Here is a 20,050-nt window from a genome sequence, read left to right as displayed (position 1 = left end):
AAGTTGATCCCATGGGAGGTGAAAAGTTTCTAAATTAACTACACTGGTTAGCTATCCTTAATCTGAAAAAAACAATGGTAATACTAGGCCACTAGGTGAGATGGAAGGCAGTTTGCTGCAACAAGAGATAAAAATGGGTATATGTAAACAGCAAAATTATTATAATGGATGTCTTCAATCAACCAAATGAAATTAGGAATACCAAGTGGTTTGGAATCCGAGTTGGTAAATATAATTTGGGATTGCTTCATAGTGAAATGTGTCAGGGAAGTCACAAGCGATAACGCATATCTTAACTTAGTAAAGGCAAGTGGCTAAGGCAGCATACAAGGAATAGAAGTCATGGCACCCTTGGTGGATAGTAACCAGAGAACAATCAAGCTCAACATAAAGAAAAAAAGACAGAAAGACTTGCAAGTGTCCTGCAATGGACCCTTTAAGTACGATTGGTTTGGCTGGTTTGGTTCCAGTGGAGGGAACACATGAAGAGTGTGCTTTGCCCAGTCAAACACCAAAATTGCAACTGGATCCTATACACACCGTAAGACCCTGATTTGTAAGTAGGCTTTGCCTATTTTGGATGGGAGCACTGTTCACTTGTTTCCTGGCCAATTCTAAAATCACAACAGGCTAGACATCAGCAGAAATAGGCCGGTAAGTCCTGTGTAATGATTTTTGGCCTGTTACCACCCTTTCCCAGCCAAAAAGAGGGTTGAAAATGGACTCTATAATAATTTAGTGTTGTATAAGATAGTGAAAATCTCAGAATATTACTTTAAACCAAAAAGAGAAGTAGGGAAAAAGATGCAGGTTTAAGCTGGTAGAATGCAAATTCAACACTGATCACAGGAAGTTCTCCTTCACGCAAAGAATGATCATGGAATACACTTCTAGATAGAATAGTGGAAAAGCCATGGAATCATTTAAGAAAAACGAAATGCTACATTGAGTGCAACAATATTAAATTCATGCCGCAGTATTCTAACATACTACACCAACCAATCTGAGATAGTTACGGTATATACAGATAAATAAGATTGTCGACTAACCAACATTAATTGTAGGAGGTTGATTGTTGACTGGCATTACAGTGATGTTAAGGTCATAGAAAGGGAGAGAGCCATGGAGTGGCACTGGTGGTGGAAGAGGTCCATCGTAACAGCAGCTGTCCACAGTGCCTGCTTCTCCATCAGAGACAATTACTGTTACAGTGTCCATGCAAGAACTGTATCCTATTTCACCGCCTGGAATGGGGAAAAAAATGATTAATGTATAAATAAGTCCTTATAGGGTTGCTATTCTCAACCAAAACCAACGTCCCAAGCACATTCAGCATCTTTTGAGTGGGTTTGTAAATCCCGCTTATTAACATATTATTCAGTGCTCCCTGCATAGATTGGGCCTACACGTGAAGTATGAAGGTTGCAGGGTCAGATTATCTTATGTAACAGCACATGTAAAGAGCTGCTGCTGTGCCTTAAGGGGGAACTCACAGATTTTGGTGATTTGAATGTAGCTGCAGGAATTCTATTCACAAGGCAGCAAGAATTGGCTAGAGAAAATGAAAGGTCTCAGGGAAGAGCTAGAACTGGCTTATTTACTAAAAGCGTCGTGGCAGTCATGTTGAGTGAGGTGCAACAAAGGAGTGTTGTCTTCTCTGGGGCAGAAGGATACCCTCTTCAGAATTCTGCTATCTGGCTGGGAAGGAGTGCAGAGCAGGTGAACGCAGTTTCCATTTTGAGGAAGTTTGCCAAATGTTCTAGGTATTTTCCTGCAACTGCTTCTTGTGCTGTAGCTCCCTGAGGAGAAGATAAAATCCCAAGGAATTGTCCAACCGAACAGATTTGGGTGCTTAAAAAGATTTTTAAAATTACTGGATAAAATAAAAATTCGACAAAAATGCAAAAAAAAGCCAAAAACTAAACATTAAACCAGACAAAATCCCAAAAAGTCCAAAAATAAATCAAAAATGCAATTATTTCTAAAACAATCCCAAAGTACAGATCGAAGGAAGATAAACAATAAGACCAGGAAGTTACTTCCCAAAGTACATTTATTTGGTGGCTAAAGTGATGCCTGTGCATTTCACAGGTTACTTCATTTTTAATATTTTTTCTGGCTAATCGAGATTCTCATAGGCAGGAGCAAAAGCCTCAAACAACAGCACTGTAACCCAGCTGAAAAATCGCAGGCATAGAGTAGGCCAAAGGCCTCCTTGCAAGATTTTCTGACCGATTGACATCTGATGTATAGCTGCGTTTTGAATGTATGTCAGAAATTTACCTTCATACTCTTCCAGGCCTTTGTTTGTAAAAAATATATAACAATTAGAAGGAAAAATATGTCACTCACTATTAACCAATTAAATCTGTGAAGCAAGCAGAATTATGTTTTGCACATCCACTTCCTAGTTAAAATCAACAGTACTCGTTCCAATGTTCCTACCAGTATGCCAATAGGAGATTAATCCTTGGATGATATCCAGTTGCGAGAATTTGTCAACCATGACATCATTTCTTTGTACCACTCCATATGATGGTGAACGAGCGATCATGTATGTCAGCTTCATGTCGTCGCTGTCAGTATCAGTAGCGTAAAGGTACTCTGAGGTAATGGTAACCTTTTCTCCCTCAGGACATTGTAGTCTAGATTTTAAATGTGGCTGTAGTTCTGGAGGTTCATCATTAATTGGTATAATCTTAAAGAAAGGATCAAAGAATTAAAGCATATCAAACTTGAAAGGACAGATTTTCCTCTTCCCCTATGCCTTGCGAAACCCGGCAGCAAAAGGGAGGCGGAAGTTGCTGGCTCAAGAAAGTCGTGCCTTTTATAGCATTCCTTGTAGGCCAGGAGGAGCATGGTCCCCCCCCCACCCCCTCAAAGAAGCCTATGACTTCCCCTCTGCCGATCGCCACCTCTCTCTCCCCGCTGCTACGATCGCAGACCTTCCCCTTGCTCCTCCCGCCAAGCCCCGATCTCTGGCCTTCCTCCCTCCAGATTTCCGGGTACCATCCCCAAGGGACCCCAGCTGTAGTCTCCTGCCATTGGTTTTTCCAACCGGCAGCCAGCCTGCCTGCTAATTTGGTCGGCAACAGGCCGGGAAACGGAAGAAAAAAATTATAATGAAATCCTGCCATTAAATTTGGCAGGATCTCTGCGTCCCTGTGACCTTGCCAGATTTTCCCCACACTAGTGTGTTCTCCCACACTCTCCCCGCATCTCCATAAATATCGAGGCCCGAGAATCTGCAGACACACACACAAGGCATTTCCTGGGCTAAAGAAACTTTAAAAATTGACAGCTCCAAAATGAGCCATTTTCAGGCACGACAAAGGAAATCAATCTCCTCTGGCACCTTTTCTTGGGCCTCAGCAGAGATTATGCCTGCTTTCAGTTGGCGAGAGGTTTCCTGCCAGTTATTAAAGGTGTGCTTGGCAGATGGTTAGTCCCGAAATTCCCCAGACATAGTGACTTGACCTGTTGGGAGGTAGAGAATTCGCGCTCTCCTCCCCACTGGAAAATGGCGACCTGTGTAAAACCAGGTCCAGCTGAAATTCTGGCCACCGCTGGGCTCCCTGCCCATGGCCCAGATCAGAATTTTGGGCTCTTGTACTGTAATCCCCACCTGCCCTCACAGTTTAACTGAGTAAGGTGGAAAATCAGAGGAAACAAAATAAGCATATAAAAGAAAAAAAAAGACTTGCTCTGATATAAGGGTTTTTGTGTCTTCAGGATGTCCCAAACTGGCTCACAGCTAATAAACTGTTATTATGTAGGAAATGGCAACCAATTTGCACACAGCAAAGTCCCACAACTGGCAATGAGATAATGAACAGTTAATTTTTTTAATACATTTTTTCCCCTACTATTTCCCTTTGGGCTAAAAATTTGCCGATTTTGCAACCGTTTTTTTTATGATATTTCGCCATTTTTCACGAAAAACAGTCGGCGGAAAATTCAGAGACGTCTTGCGGCGGCGGTTTTTAAGATCGCTGGGGAGCGGACCGCCGCCGTGCAAGTCTTGAAATATCACTTTTGGCAAAAATTTGGCTCAGCGCGCACCTGTATTTAGGACCAAAAAAAAACGGCAGGTAAAAAGCTGCACTGCAGCCCTTGGAGCAGCGGTAAGTATGTAGACCTGCAAAAAAGGCAAGTTAAAGTTTTTATTTTTAAATTCTTTTTCAGTGATTCGATAGTTAAGTGAATGTTCTGTGATTTTTTATTTTTTGTTTATGGAATTTTAGGGGGGTGTTCATCCCCCTCCCAAGGCCTCTCTCGCAGCGGTATCGGCCTCGGAGTAAAGTTACAGAAAATTTGCAGTTTGTGCCACAAATCCTCGTGCAACGCCGATTTTTACCACTGCGCAAATTGAAGCTTGAATTTTAAGCTTCGTAGCGGTAGCGGAGCGAAAGCGGTATTTCTGACGAAAAAAGACAGTTTTCGCCAAAAAATGAATTTCTAACCCTTTCTCTCTGCTCCTCCCTTGAAGGTGTGGACTCTGCCTGATATTGGAATAAGTCCACAGTTGTAGTAGCTCGCCCATACCTTACTCAAACAATTTCTGTAATTATGAAGTCGAGCCTGATGCTATCTTCGCCTGATTCCAACACAGCACACTTTCCAGCATAATGTTATTGGATAGTAATCAGGGCAGGACTTTTTCCTCTCCTTAGCCTAGGAACTAAAAACCATTTGCAGTTCTCCAACTGTGGTCCGCCTGAGATTAGCAAACTAAGCACAGACCAGGGATCCAGCCTTAGACCTTCCTCAACACCACATTATGTATATATGTAGTATATTTACTCACTGAGATATCAGATGAACAAAGTGTTTTTTACCAATCTTACTAGAATTTTACTTCTGGTGGTCAGAAAAAATGGATTGATATAATTTATTAAAATTCGGTCAACCGATGTATTCAGCAACTAGTTGTGAATCCAGTTTGTGTCAGTAGGGCAATGTTTTCTATTCACATCATTAAAAGTCAGATTCAGGTGAATTTATAATGGGGAACAAAGAAATGGCAGACCAATTGAACAAATACTTTGGTTCTGTCTTTACGAAGGAAGACACAAATCACCTTCCGGAAGTACTATGGGATCGAGGGTCTAGTAAGAAGGAAGAACTGAAGGATATCCTTATTAGGCGGGAAATTGTGTTAGGGAAATTGATGGGATTGAAGGCCGATAAATCCCCGGGGCCTGATAGTCTGCATCCCAGAGTACTTAAGGAAGTGGCCCTAGAAATAGTGGATGCATTGGTGATCATTTTCCAACAGTCTATCGACTCGGGATCAGTTCCTATGGACTGGAGGGTAGGTAATGTAATACCACTTTTTAAAAAGGGAGGGAGAGAAAGCAGGTAATTATAGACTGGTTAGCCTGACATCAGTGGTGGGGAAAATGTTGGAATCAATTATTAAAGATGAAATAGCAGCGCATCTGGAAAGCAGTGACAGGAAAGGTCCAAGTCAGCATGGATCTATGAAGGGGAAATCATGCTTGACAAATCTTCTGGAATTTTTTAAGGATGTAACCAGTAGAGTGGACAAGGGAGAACCAGTGGATGTGGTGTATTTGGACTTTCAAAAGGCTTTTGACAAGGTCCCACATCAAGAGATCGGTGTGCAAAATCAAAGCACATGTTATTGGGGGTAATGTATTGACGTGGGTAGAGAACTGTTGGCAGACAGGAAGCAGAGAGTCGGGATAAACGGGTCCTTTTCAGATTGGCAGGCAGTGACTAGTGGAGTGCTGCAGGGCTCAGTACTGGGACCCCAGCTCTTTACAATATAATGATTTGGATGAAAGAATTGAGTGTAATATCTCCAAGTTTGCAGATGACACTAAACTGGGTAGTGGTGTGAGCTGTGAGGGGGATGCTAAGAGGCTGCAGGGTGACTTAGACAGGTTCGGTGAGTGGGCAAATGCATGGCAGATGCAGTATAATGTGGATAAATGTGAGGTTATCCACTTTGGGGGCAAAAACGCAAAGACAGAATATTATCTGAATGGTGGCAGATTAGGAAAAGGGGAGGAGCAAAGAGACCTGGGTGTCATGGTTCATCAGTCATTGAAAGTTGGCATACAGGTACAGCAGGCGGTAAAGAAGGCAAATGGTATGTAGGCCTTCATAGCTAGGGGATTTGAGTATAGGAGCAGGGAGGTCTTACTGCAGTTGTACAGGGCCTTGGTGAGGCCTCACCTGGAATATTGTGTTCATTTTTGGTCTCCTAATCTGAGGAAGGACGTTCTTGCTATTGAGGGAGTGCAGCGAAGGTTCACCAGACTGATTCCCGGGATGGCTGGACTGTCATATGAGGAGAGACTGGATCAACTGGGCCTTTAAACATTGGAGTTTAGAAGAATGAGAGGGGATCTCATAGAAACATACAAGATTCTGACGGGAAGGGACAGGTTAGATGCGGGTAGATTGTTCCCGATCTTGGAGAAGTACAGAACTAGTTGACACAGTCTTAGGATAAGTGGTAGGCCATTTAGGACTGAGATGAGGAGAAACTTCTTCACTCAGAGAGTTGTTAACCTGTGGAATTCCCTACTGCAGAGTGTTGTTGATGCCAGTTCATTGGATATATTCAAGAGGGAGTTAGATGTGGCCCTTACCGCTAAGGGGATCAAGGGGTATGGAGAGAAAGCAGGAAAGGGGTACTGAGGGAATGATCAACCATGATCTTATTGAATGGTGGTGCTGACTGGAGGGGCCGAATGGCCTACTCCTGCACCTAATTTCTATGTTTCTAAAATGAAATGTCAACCGAACATCAGCCAATCACCTTCCACAGTGTTTGGACCACACTCGGACGACTGTGAACAGTTCTGGTTTTCGTATTATAAAAAGGATATAGAGGCACTGAATAAGGTGCAAAAAATATTTACTAGATTGATACCAGAACTGAGAGGTTATGACTATCAGGAAAGAGTGAACAGGCTGGGGCTTTTTTCTCGAGAAAAGAGAAGATCTGATAGAGGTCTTCAAGATTATGAAAGGGTGTGATAGGGTCAACATAGAGAAGATTTTTTCACTTGCAGGTGAGACCAAAATTAGGGGTCATAAATATAAGATAGTCATTAATAAATCCAATAAGGAATTCAGGAGAAACTTATTTACCCAGTGAGCTATTAGAATGTAGAACTCACTACCACAGAGAGTAGTTGAGGCGAATAGCATAGATGCATTTAAAGGGAAGCTGGATAAGCACATGAGGGAGAAAGGAATAGAAGAATATGTTGATGGGCTTAGATGACTCAAGGATAATTCAGAGACTAGGGTTCTGAACTTAAAGAAAGGTAACTTCGATGGTATGAGACATGAATTGGCTAGGATAGACCGGCGAATGATACTTAAAGGGTTGACGGTAGATAGGCAATGGCAGACATTTAAAGATCACATGGATGAACTTCAACAATTGTACATCCCTGTCTGGTGTGAAAATAAAACGGGGAAGGTGGCTCAACCGTGGCTAACAAGAGAAATTAGGGATAGTGTTAAATCCAAGGAAGAGGCATATAAATTGGCGAGAAAAAGCAGCAAACCTGAGGACTGGGAGAAATTTAGAATTCAACAGAGGAGGACATAGGGTTTAATTAGGAGGGGGAAAATAGAGTATGAGAATAAGCTTGCAGGGAACATAAAAACTGACTGCAAAGGCTTCTATAGGTATGTGAAGAGAAAAAGATTAGTGAAGACAAATATAGGTTAGGTCCCTTACAGTCAGAATCAGGTGAATTTATAATGGGGAACAAAGAAATGGCAGACCAATTGAAGAAATACTTTGGTTCTGTCTTCACTAAGAAAGACACAAATAACCTTCCGGAAATACTAGGGGACTGAGGGTCTAGCGAGAAGGAGGAATTGAAGGAAATCCTTATTAGTCAGGAAATTGTGTTTGGGAAATTGATGGGATTGAAGGCCGATAAATCCCTGGGGCCTGATGGTCTGCATCCCAGAGTACTTAAGGAAGTGGCCCTAGAAATAGTGGACGCATTGGTGGGCATTTTCCAACATTAAATACATAATAGCAGTGCATTTGGTAAGCAGTGACAGGATTGGTCCAAGTCAGCATGGATTTATGAAAGGGAAATCATGCTTAACAAATCTTCTAGAATTTTTTGAGGATGCAACTAGTAGAGTGGACAAGGGAGAACCAGTGGATGTGGTGTATTTGGACTTTCAAAAGGCTTTTGACAAGGTCCCACACCAGCGATTAGTGTGCAAAATTAAAGCATATGGTATTGGGGGTAATGTATTGACGTGGATAGAGAACTGGTTGGCAGACAGGAAGCAAAGAGTAGGAATAAACGGGTCCTTTTCAGAATGGCAGGCAGTGACTAGCGGGGTGCCGCAAGGTTCAGTGCTGGAACCCCAGCTATTTACAATATACATCAATGATTTGGATGAAGGAATTGAATGTAATATCTCCAAGTTTGTAGATGACACGAAGCTGGGTGGCAGTGTGAGCTGTGAGGAGGATATAGATAGATTTTTAACCAATATAGATATAGATAGATTTTTAACCAATATATATAGATTTTTAACCAATAAGGGAATTAAGGGTTATGGGGAGTGGGCGACTAAGTGGAGCTGAGTCCATGGCCAGATCAGCCATGATCTTGTTGAATGGCGGAGCAGGCTCGAGGGGCTAGATGGCCTACTCCTGTTCCTAATTCTTATGTTCTTATGTTCTTATCTTAAGAGGCTGCAGGTTGACTTGGACAGGTTAGGAGAGTGGGCAAATGCATGGCAAATGTAGAATAATGTGGATAAATGTGAGATTATCCACTTTGGTGGCAAAAATGGGGAGGCAGAATATTATCTGAATGGTGACAGATTAGGAAAAGGAGAGGTGCAACGAGACCTGGGTGTCATGGTACATCAGTCATTGAAGGTTGGTATGCAGGTACAGCATAGTGAAGGCGGCAAATGGCCTTCATATCGAGAGGATTTGAGTATGGGAGCAGGGAGTTGTTGCTGCAGTTGTACAGGGCCTTGGTGAGGCCATACCTTGAATATTGTTTTGATCTCCTAATCTGAGGAAGGACATTCTTGATATTGAGGGAGTGCAGCGAAGGTTCAACAGACTGATTCCCGGGATGGCAGGACTGACATATGAAGAAAGACGAGATCGACTAGGCTTATATTCACTGGAGTTTAGAAGAATGAGAGGGGATCTCATAGAAACATATAAAATTCTGATGGGTTTGGACAGGTTAGATGCAGAAAGAATGGTCCCAGTGTTGGGGAAGTCCAGAACCAGGAGTCACAGTCTAAGGATAAGGGGTAAGCCATTTAGGACCGAGATGAGGAGAAACTTCTTCACTCAGAGAATTGTGAATCTGTGTAATTCTCTACCACAGAAAGTCGTTGAGACCAGTTCGTTGGATATATTCAAGAGGGGGTTAGATGTGGCCCTTACGGCTAAAGGGATCAAGGGGTATCGAGAGAAAGCAGGAATGGAGTACTGAAGTTGCATGATCAGCCATGATCATATTGAAAGGCTCGAAGGGCCGAATGGCCTACTCCTGCACCTATTTTCTATGTTTCTATGTTTCTATGAAGGAGCATAGGAGGAAGTCTCATATGGAACATAAACACCAGCATGGATCTGTTGGGCCGAATCGTATGTTTCTATGCTGAAATATTTTGTAATACTGTGCCGCAAAATCCTTCACTAAAGTATTTTGGGCATTGTATTGTTTGCATGGAGCAAAAATATTAAACTATGTATCGGGCAATACTCTTGTAGGAATCAAACTACAACTCACTGTTGTACAATGTTACCTAAAGCTTTGTGACAGATTTTTGTCATATGTTACAATATCTATATCTACATATTCCCTTTACCCTACCTTTACTTTCAGCACCCCATCTGCAGTGTTAAATCCATCTGTAGCTGTAAATATGGCTAAATCATACAGTGTCTCTGAATCATCATGTTTGTACCTGTGAACAGAGTGGAAATGATGTCACAAATTAAAGCAACAATAAAGGAAAAACAACTGTCCAAGTGCTACCTTTACACCTTTGGACTCTGGTTCAAGTCACACATTTAAAACTGAGATGGGCTACTCCTGCTCCTATTTCTTATGTTCTTAAGTTCTTATGATACCCTACAATTGCTTACAATATACAGAGTAGCGTTTTATTATTTTGCATTAAGATGTTAAAAAAACAGTCCGTTCCACCTCATTCAAAGGATGCACACAATGCACTGGTCAAATCATACAACAGCACAACTGTGAACAACATCAGGGGGGTGTGCACAGCAAAGCATACATCTGGTTGACAAGCCAGAAATAGATTGCATCAATGTCAGCAACTATAGTAGATATGAGGAAGAACTCTCAATCACTGAATACATCTGATCTGAAAGTTCATAATGAATGAATCGTTGTGTCAGCTATCTTGCATGTTTGCTGTTGGTGTGCCCAGTGTCTTTATCTAAACATGCTGCATTATCAGCATCTTGAAGACATGGCATTGCATCAGAAATTTTGCAGTTATTATTTTAAACTTAAAATATAAGAACCTTGGTGGTGCAGTGGATTAGAAACTGGCCTTTCACTTGAGGGCTGGCAATATCAGCAGTGAACCCACGGAGCCCTCCCAACGTGGCAGCCCACTTTCAGGTTCAAAGTTCAGTAACATTTATCCAGCGAGCTGCAGCTCACCAGTCTGTTCAGGAGCAAAACCAGGAGGTAAGGCCTGCAGGTGGAAGCATTAATGCCGGGCGGGCAAGAGGGGGCTAGCAGTAGGCTGAAAGGTTTTTGTGGGGCCTGGAGGAGCACTCCTGTTCTTCCTGGCCCAGAAAAATCTAAACAGAAACCCAAAAGATTAACCTTTTGGGAGAGGCTTCCAGTGGTCTTTGAGGCCCATTGGTTAGGCCTCGCCACGCTGGCAGAAAGTGGGAATGGCATGTGCTGTGCATGCTTCACCCATTTCTCCTTAATGCTGAAATTGGGGTCCTATAACTGGTGTAAGACCCTGTTTTGCCAGAGAGTGCTGGGCACCCATTTAAAGTTGCTTGAAAGTTGATTCAGGTGTGCACAAGGCCCCCACCAGATTTTCAATGGCCAATCACCGGTCCATATTTCTAATGTTAGAAAAGATTTTGTTACCCAACTATGGGGATAGTGTGGGAAGGTGGAGATAAGGTAGAAGATCAGCCATGATCTTATTGAATGGCAGATCAGGCTCAAGGGGCCGTACTCCTGCTCCTATTTCTGATGTTCTTATGTTCTTACCCCATTGGTTAAATTTACTTTGGAAATTTCACTGGCAATTGGAGACCGGTGAGAAAAGTGTGTGCAATGTTTAGATATCTCCAGCTTGAAAGTAATGCAAGAAGGAAATATGAGTGCAACATCCTGCTTACGTTGATCAACAAAATGCTCCAGAAACTGCACTAAAGAGGTATATTACAGCTTGAGCAAAGCAACATAGAATGGGTACAAAACTAAAACAGGAAAGGGCCGAAAGTGCCCCCCTCCTTAAGGCCCACCGCAAATCGGCGGCCACGCTACGGAGTGGATTGGCCGCCGACTTTTCGTGGCATGGCCGCTGATAGCCCCATTGCCCTCCTGAGTTTTCTTGGTGGCACCCTGATCCCCCCCTTAGCGCTCCGCTGCTGCCGATCCGTCTTAAGCGCGACATCACTGTGCGCACCGACGATCTAACCCCCCCCGACGGTGACATTCCCCTCAGAAAATCTTCGGCCCGCCTGCCAGTGCCAAAACAAGCTTTTTCCCGGTGGCCCAGTAGCCCGAAATTTAAAAATCGTGGAGGTGTGATGACGTTATCGCGGCAGTGACTCTGCTCAGCACCCAACTTCCGCCCCTCAGTTGTTGTCACAGCCGCGTTTCCACCCCTCAGGTGTTGTCACCGCCCCCATTATGATCACATTCCGGATGCGTGGAAAAAAAAACAACAAATAGCTGAATGTCGCGCGAGGGTCGACCTGAACTGCAGCTGTGGTAAAAACCATTGGAATAGGGTGGGTGGGAGTGTCCCGTTTCAGGCGGGGGGCAATTTCTGCCTTGGAGATTCACCTTTAAGAACCATATTTCAATTCAGCACAAAGATCTGTTAAACAACTCTGGCTGGTGCTGTATTATTTCTCTTGTGCAATTAAGACAAGTTAGGAGAGTCTCGACTTCTCTTGTAAGTAAAGGGACACTTTCACCTGGACTCCCAAAGACGACTTTGGAATGATATGGTCAGTGATGTGATGGTCATCTTTTGCATCTTTGGTCATGTTCTTCCTGGCTAACTTTTAGACTCGGTGAATGTCCAGTGGGGGTTTGGCAGCAGGCTATTTCTGGCTGTTCCAGGAACTTAGCCCATCTGGAAAAATTACCCAACACAACATCAATATTCTCCCTCTAACCAACCACTCTTCCCAGCCAATCTCTCTGGAGGATCTGCCAATGGCACTATTGAGTCAGTTTCATTGATAATATACAAGATTGGGCAAAGGTGAATCACACTGTTACATCATCTCATTTAAAAAGCAACCCCACTCCTTCAAGGTTGTCCTGTAACATTCCGTGACTAAAAGGGAAGGCGAGGAACATGTTTTTAAGAAGTATGTGAGAGCAGCCCAGCTCAACTCGTCCTCATTCTCCTTCCAAGTCTACAGGTATCTCTCACTTATGGCTTGGTCGAGATTGGAAAGTTTTAGTTTGACAGCGTACTTACCTGGTTTCAAACTCACATTAACATTCTGAAATGAAATAAAAGGACAATATCTAACCATTTACAAGTAACTAATACAGCACATTGAGTTTGTGTTGGTCACCTGACTTGAAAGGATTTGAGGTCATCAAGTGTAAACATATCACCCTCCAGCATGATGTTTCCTTGCAGTTCAATATCTCCATGCTGTGGTTTCTGTTTCATCTGGATTCGGAGATCCTCATCAATCGTATCCTTGTCTGTCACCATCAGATTATCTGCCGTGATCAGGCAGCCTGAACCTTCCTCAGCTTTTATTTCGTTGGTGAAAATCTAACAAAATAATTAACAAAAGTTTCCTTTGCACATTTTAAAGGCAAGACCAAATTCAGAAAAGAAGAAAGCAGCTTATAGAACAAATGTAAACGGGGAAGACTGAAATAGAAACAAAACAAAGCAAACATGAACATGGATATCGAAAAGACATTGTATGCCAACAGCTAGATACTATAAACAGCAATGACAACATGTACTTTTATATTGCCTTTCACGTAACAAATGCCAAAGGCACTTTATAGGAAAGTAGGATGTGGAGAGGTTGAAAGAGGGAGAGCAGAGTAGGAAAAGTGGAGACTTTATGCTGGGTTGTAGGCTTGGAAAAGGTTGCAGAGGTAGAGCAAGGCCATGGAGGGATTTGAAAATGAATAAAATTGATGTGCTTCTGGAGTGGGAGCTAGTGGAGGCTGGTGAGAATGGGGATACAGCATTGCCTTAGCAGAGAATAGGATATGAAGAATAGAATCCTCAGCGAATTGCGTTAAGGTGGAACTCAGGTGACTGGCAAGGAGAGATTTGGAGAAATCAAACTGAGAGGTAATGACAACATGGATGAGCACAGCAGTGGACATGAGATAGGAGAATAGGCTACTATTCTGAAGGAAGAAGAACACAGTCTTTGTGATGGATCAGATGTGGAGTTTGGTGCTCAGTTCAGGACAGGACATAGACGTTTTCGACACTGAGCTCAGTCTGAATGAGTAGTCGGAAAGAGGAATGCTGTCAGCACAAAGTTTCTGGTGAGAGCTAAACAGGAACTCACTGTGGAGGAAGGAATTTCATATAACATATTAAGCATTCGTAGGTGTAAGAGTAGCATGGATTCGTTATCTTTTTTAGAAGACTTGTTTTCTATCTTTAGTGATATAATCATCAGTAATAGAATTATAAGTGTGTGTAAGAATTAAAAGTCTGTAATCATCAACTGAATGCAATGATAACCTGAATATTAGACATGGAACCCCTCTGCCTATAATTAAAATCTGTGAGGAAACATTAACCCAGACAGCCTGGGGTGAAAAAGAGGACTATTATAGTCGAATAGGGAAGCTGTGGGTGAATTAATGAAAGTTGGGTATTAGTGAACAGTAAGGATAAGGCATAGAGAGAAGTTAGCCTGGGAACCAAGGTCAGTTGCAATTGTAACTGTGTTGGAATGTTATGAGAAGGAAAAAGGGAGGACTGGTGTCTGGCTGGAAGCTGGAAAATGGGCCTCTAACTGGACCATCAAGGATGCCATTTCTCTTAGTATGGAGAGTGGCCAAAATTGCCCCTCTCTTTAAGGCCTGTTACCACCGCAAATCGGCGGCCATGCCGAATGGAGTGGCCACCAACTTTTCGTGGAATGACCACGGATAGCCCAATTGCTCTTCTGAGGTTTCTCGGTGGTGCCCCGATCCCCCTCCTACCGCTCCACTGTTGCTGATCCGTGTTAAGTGTGTCATCACCGTGCGCACCGCCGATCTACCCTCCCGACGGTGACATTCCCCTCTGAAAATCTTCGGCTCACCCGGCAGTGCTAAAATCTGTTTTTTCCTGATAGTCCAGTGAGGCTGTGGCCTTCTGCAATGGCGGTGCGGCTTCCCTTAAAGGGGAGGATGCACTGCTGCTGCCGCCATGTTTTTATTTGTCGGCTGACTGCCATGTTGGGCCGACAATTATGCCCCTGGATTCGGCCGGGCCACCAACAGACAGCCTGGTAGCCCCTCTTGGGTGCCAGGCCGCTGGCCCGGCCGAAACCCTCCCTGGTGACCCAGTGGACCGAAGTTTTTAAATCGCAAATGTTCTCCCCTTCTCCCCTTTAAGTGAAGGGGAGAGCCATGGTGACGTTGTCATCACAGCAGTCACTCCGCACCATCCCCAACTTCCGCCCCTCAGGTGTTGCCACTGCCACGTATCTGTCCCTCTCGTGTAGTCACCACCCCCATTAAGAGCGACTTCCGAATCCAAGTAAAAAAAAAACAACAAAGAGCGGAATTTCGCTCAAGAGGCGACCGCAATCACAGCCGCGGTAAAAACCATTGAAACGGGGTGCGTGCACCCCATTTCGGGCGGGGGGGATGGAATTTCTAATGTTCTTTTGTGTTGTCATAACTAACACGGATATCAGTCTTGGTGGTCAAAAACAGATGATGTCAGTGGGTCATAAGACCATAACCTGAGTTGGCAGAGGTGCTGTGTATGTGGTATCTTCATGATTGGATTTGGGGGAATTGGGCGTAGGCCAATGATTGGTCCAGTGAGGCTTCATAGGTTTTGAAAAAGAGTAAGGCTATAAGAAGGGGTAAGGGTGTAAGGCAGCCACAAAGTGTAGAAGATTTCAGGAAGAATCCAGAGGCACTGGAGGGATAGACAAGAGATGAAAGTCAGCAGACTACAGTGCAGCCTACTCACATTTGTGACATCTACCCAGAGCATATCAGGGTAATATAAGTACCAATTATTCTCTGTAAACTGTTGCTTGAATACTGTAATGTATTGCTTGTGGCGAATAAAGTTAAATTACCGTCACCAATACAGGTCAACTTCAAATCATTTGGAATCAGGGTCCCTCTGGGAGCTTACAAAGGTTAATAGCCTACAGCATCATTTCAAGGCCTATATTTTACCATATCAAAGAAATGGGTTGCATTTTTGTGAAAACTAATGCAGAATATTGAGCAAAAACAAAAATAAAAAAGTTGAAATAGTAAGTTTGAAACCCACAAACTGTGAGCATGTGCAACAGGCCTATATCACATTGCCTACCCTTCCCCTCCAGCTCCAGATCCACCCATGGCCACCTGCCCAATAAAATTCAAATAAGGGAACCTTCAGCTGACCCCAGATACTCCGGCGAGCTTTAGCAGCAGAGGTTCTCAGCATTTTGATTTTATATTTGTTTTGCTAAAACTGTTGCTTTAGGAATACAGTGCTGTGTATGCAAATTAACTAATTGAAAGGGTCAACAAGTTTGCTATTTTTGAAATCAAAATGCTGTTCCTTCCATAGAAAATATAAAAGAAATTGAAACCACCAACAGATATGGTTAGAGCTCTTTCACTGTTTATGTTCCCCTGTGACTATCTTAACACTTTTCATCTAGTGCTTCTGTGCTTTCCTATTTACTCCTTCCTCTATCTGAATACATTGGGAAGAAAGTCTGATGAAGGCAAATGGAATTTTATCTGGGGGAACTTGAGGTAATGAGACCATGGAAAGGAAATAAACGAAAGAATATAAACTAGTAATCATTTCCTCAGACTTTCAACCACTGTTCTTTTCAACCTTAATTGCTCTGCATTAAATGCTTTGGCCCTTCACCTAGTTTTTTTTAAAGATACAATGAATAGCTTATTGTAATTCACCCACTTTTCAAAATGCTTTTTATTAACACGGAACGACAACTAAACATCAAATTGTTTAATTGGGTATTTTTTAAATAGCTTGTTGCGTATTTTAAACACATGACTGGGCTCTTGTTAAAGTAACTCTGATCATTCTGCTATACCTAATCTGGAATGCTGCAGCATCAAATGGCCTCTGGGGTTGGATCGTAAGTGATTGAGCAGATGGTGCAGAACAAATACGTAGAAAACTGTGTTTTAAATAAATAAATGTGCTTCTCAAAGATCCATTTCTCATTGCTAAGCAGCGAAGTGGCGTGTCTCCTGTACCTCAGGTGGTTGGTTATCCACAGGCATGATGGTAATGTTAAAGACAAGACCAGTCAAGGTGCCTCCCTGCTGATCGTTGACAGAAAACACAAACTGCACCAATAGCTGATGAGGCCCTATGTCCCCGTGTGGAGGCATGTACGCTACTTTCATGTGGTTCACCGCATGCTGGAATATAAAAGAAAAAAGTTGAGTCAAATGCAGGAAACCTAAAGACAAACGGAAATTACTACCATGTCAGGAATTTTTCATATATTGCATATCAGACATATAGATCAGCACACTACTGGCATAACAGATACAAATACAGGAAATGTATGTTTAGGATATTAAACCATGTGACAAGGCTAGCTGGAGTAAGGCATTTAGCTGTGCTTTATTTTCTGTAATACACTACAGTGGTGGCCTGAACTTGCAACTTTGGTGGGGATGTAAAAGGAGTGATATGTGGATCGGCTGCCCATTATACAGTTTGTCCGATTTTCCGTTCAAGTCAATGGAGTATAACAAGTGTCCGAGCTGCTTCCACATGTTTTATGCCCCCTCCAAAGTTGAACATTCTTGCTGGTTTCCTCACACATTACTAACTTGGGCTGAAAAGCTCAAATACCATTGGACACACACTGAGAAATAGTAAGTAAGATGTAAGGAAGAAAGTCAGGAGGTCACTCGTACTGAATACTGAGTTATTTGGTCTTTGACAGCATGGCAGTTGAGGCACGACAATTAACCTCTGTATCCCTGCACTAGGAAGGATTGAAACCAGGCAAGGTTCCTGTTTCTGATTACTATCCAGTAACTGCTAGAAAGTGAGTGCTTGTAGAAATCAGGTGAGCACAGGATTGGATGCAGCTGTGATGACTTCAAGGGACCGAAATTGCCCCTTCCCTTAAGGCCTGTTCCTACCAGAAATCGGCGACCATGCTGGAGAGTGCAATGGCCGCCGATTTTTCTGGTAATGGCCGTCATTTTTTAAATTCCGCTCCTGCGGTTTCCCGGCAGTGACCGCTCACCCCACTGCTGCTCTGCTGCTGCCAATCTATCCTAAGTGCGTCATCAGAGTGCGCACCGTCAATGTTCCTTCCCGATGGTGAAATTCCGCCGAACAAATCTTGCTCCCGCCGCATGGTGCCTAAAGCTGCTTTTTTCTGCCGGTGCAGTGAGGTTGTAGTCCTTCTAAAATGGCGGTGCGGCTCCCATTAAAGGGGAGGAAGCACTGCCGCCATGTGTTTTTATTTATCGGCTGATTGCCATGTCGGACCGTCAATTATGCCCCCGGGTTTGTCCGGGCCACCAGCAGGCAGCCTGGCACCCCATCTTGGGTGCCAGGCCGCTCGTCGGGACAAAACTCTCCCTAGTGGCCCAGTTGACCGAACTTAAAGAATCACGCAGGCTCTCATCTTTAAGTGAAGGGGAGAGCAGTGGTGACGCGGCAACGTGATAACATTATTAGCGCTATGTTGATGACTGACAGCGGCGGCCATTCTGCCCGGCCCTAACCTCTGCCCCTCTAGTGTGCTCATCGCTACACTTCTGCCTCCATTAGATCGACTTCCGGTGCACTGGAAAAAAAAGCCAAAGAGTGGAATTTCGCTCAAGCGGCCACGCATCCACTCTGCCGGTAAAAACACGAGAAACAGGGTAGGTGCACCCCGTTTCCAGCGGTGGGCAATTTTGGCCCCCAACAGTCTGGTGACGCTCAATATCTATATTCATACATAATAAAAGGCTTCTTGGGCAAGGTGCCAAAGAGTGTCTAGTGCATCTACAATCATACTCAGCATGTGCCAACTCCTTCAGTAATAGGGGCATGGAGGCATGAAATGTCAAAGGAAATAAAAAAGGAAGTCAAGCAAACCTTTTTACACACGAGGTAAAAGACATAAATTGCCAGAAAAAAGCATGTAATGGGCAGAATGAATTGGATCAAGAGGCACTTCTGGAGAATTAAGGGATTGAGACATATGGTGAGAAGGTGGGTAGGTAGGGTAGATCTGTCAAAAAGAGAAAGGTTTGTTGGATTTCTTGGCCTTCTATTATTCTTGCATGTTATTATGTTCTAAATTTCTTATTCCCAGAGTGTGTAAAAGTTTTTATTTTATTTATTTTGAGGCAGGAAGGGGTGAACTAGAAATAGCTTTACAATTAGTCTCTTTTGACCAAATGATAACTGTAAATGTTATAAGATTTGTTGTGCCAGAGGTACTCCTCTCAGGATCTGGGGCCTGGGGTATTACGGCAATGACATTTTCAGCCTCTTACACCTATGATCTAAGAGAAGGGGCTAAAAACTGTTGGTCTTGACCAAAAATAGAAAATGTTGAAAACACTTCGCAGGTCAGGCAACATCTGTGAAGAAAACAGTTAACATTTCTGGTGTGGACTCAACTTCAAAACAGTCTTATAATCTGTTACATCTCAAACTTTTCCAGTCACAGACCTGAAACGTTAACTCTGTTTCTCTCCACAACCTGATGTGCTGAGATTTCCAGAATTTTCTGTTTTTGTTTCAGATTCCAGCATCCGCAGTATTTTGCTTTTGTATATACATTATATAGTAATCCAGAGGTCGGGTCTAATAATCTGGAAATTTGAGTTCAAATCCCACCATGGCAGCCTGTGAATCTGAATTCAGTGAATTAAATAAATCTGGAATAAAAAGCTAGTACCAATAATGGTCACCATAAAGCTATTGGATTGTGGTAAAGGTCCAACCCAATGTTCTTTAGGGAAAGAAATCTGCCGTCCTTACCCAGTTTGGCCTATATGTGACTCCAGACCCATAGCAATGTGGTTGACTCTTAACTGCCCTCTGAAATGGCTTAGCAAGGGCACAGAATAAACTCGGTTGTATCAAACCGCTACAAAAAAACATAAGAATAAAACTGGATGTACAACCCGGCATCAACCTAGGCATTGAATGCGGACATGACAAAGGCACACCCAGCCCAGTTGACTCTGTGAAGTTCTTCTCACTAACATCTGGATATCTGTGCCAAAATTGGGAGCGCTGTCCCACAGACTAGCCAAACAATAGGCTGACATAGCCATACTCACAAAATCATACTTATGAGCCAAAGTTCCAGACTCCTCATCACCATCCCTGGGTATGTCCTTCCCCACCAGCAGGGCAGAGCCACCAATGGTCTTATCACAGTGGTATACAGTCGGGAGGGATTGGCTCTGGATGTCCTCAACATCAATTCCGGACCCCATGAAGTTTCATGGCCTCATGGGCAAGGAAACCTCTTGCTGATTACCACCTACCACGCTCCCTGATAAATCAGTACTCCTCCATGTTGAACACAACTTGGAAGAGGCACTGATGATAGCAAGGGCACAGAATGTATTCTGGGTGGGGGACTTCG

The 20,050-nt window shown here is 43.3% G+C and overlaps 1 protein-coding gene across 6 annotated transcripts in view; it reads right to left on the bottom strand.

The window, feature by feature from the left end:
• The window catches only part of frem1b (Fras1 related extracellular matrix 1b), a 304,502-nt gene that overhangs the window by 158,125 nt on the left and 126,327 nt on the right, over positions 1 to 20,050 (bottom strand). For 5 of the 6 annotated variants that reach the window (XM_070886932.1, XM_070886934.1, XM_070886935.1 and 2 more), the window contains exons 13-17: positions 16,683 to 16,850; positions 12,815 to 13,023; positions 9,867 to 9,960; positions 2,446 to 2,698; positions 1,050 to 1,244 (exon numbers count right to left, since the gene is read on the bottom strand). In XM_070886932.1, coding sequence (XP_070743033.1) covers positions 1,050 to 1,244; positions 2,446 to 2,698; positions 9,867 to 9,960; positions 12,815 to 13,023; positions 16,683 to 16,850 — 919 coding nt within the window. Of the gene's footprint in view, positions 1 to 1,049; positions 1,245 to 2,445; positions 2,699 to 9,866; positions 9,961 to 12,814; positions 13,050 to 16,682; positions 16,851 to 20,050 lie in introns of those variants that run through there. The other variant, XM_070886937.1, reaches the window with a different exon arrangement.

This window comes from Pristiophorus japonicus, chromosome 8 (genome assembly GCF_044704955.1).
Source record: "Pristiophorus japonicus isolate sPriJap1 chromosome 8, sPriJap1.hap1, whole genome shotgun sequence".
Taxonomy (NCBI): domain Eukaryota; kingdom Metazoa; phylum Chordata; class Chondrichthyes; family Pristiophoridae; genus Pristiophorus; species Pristiophorus japonicus.
This window is presented reverse-complemented; position numbering and strand designations above follow the sequence as displayed.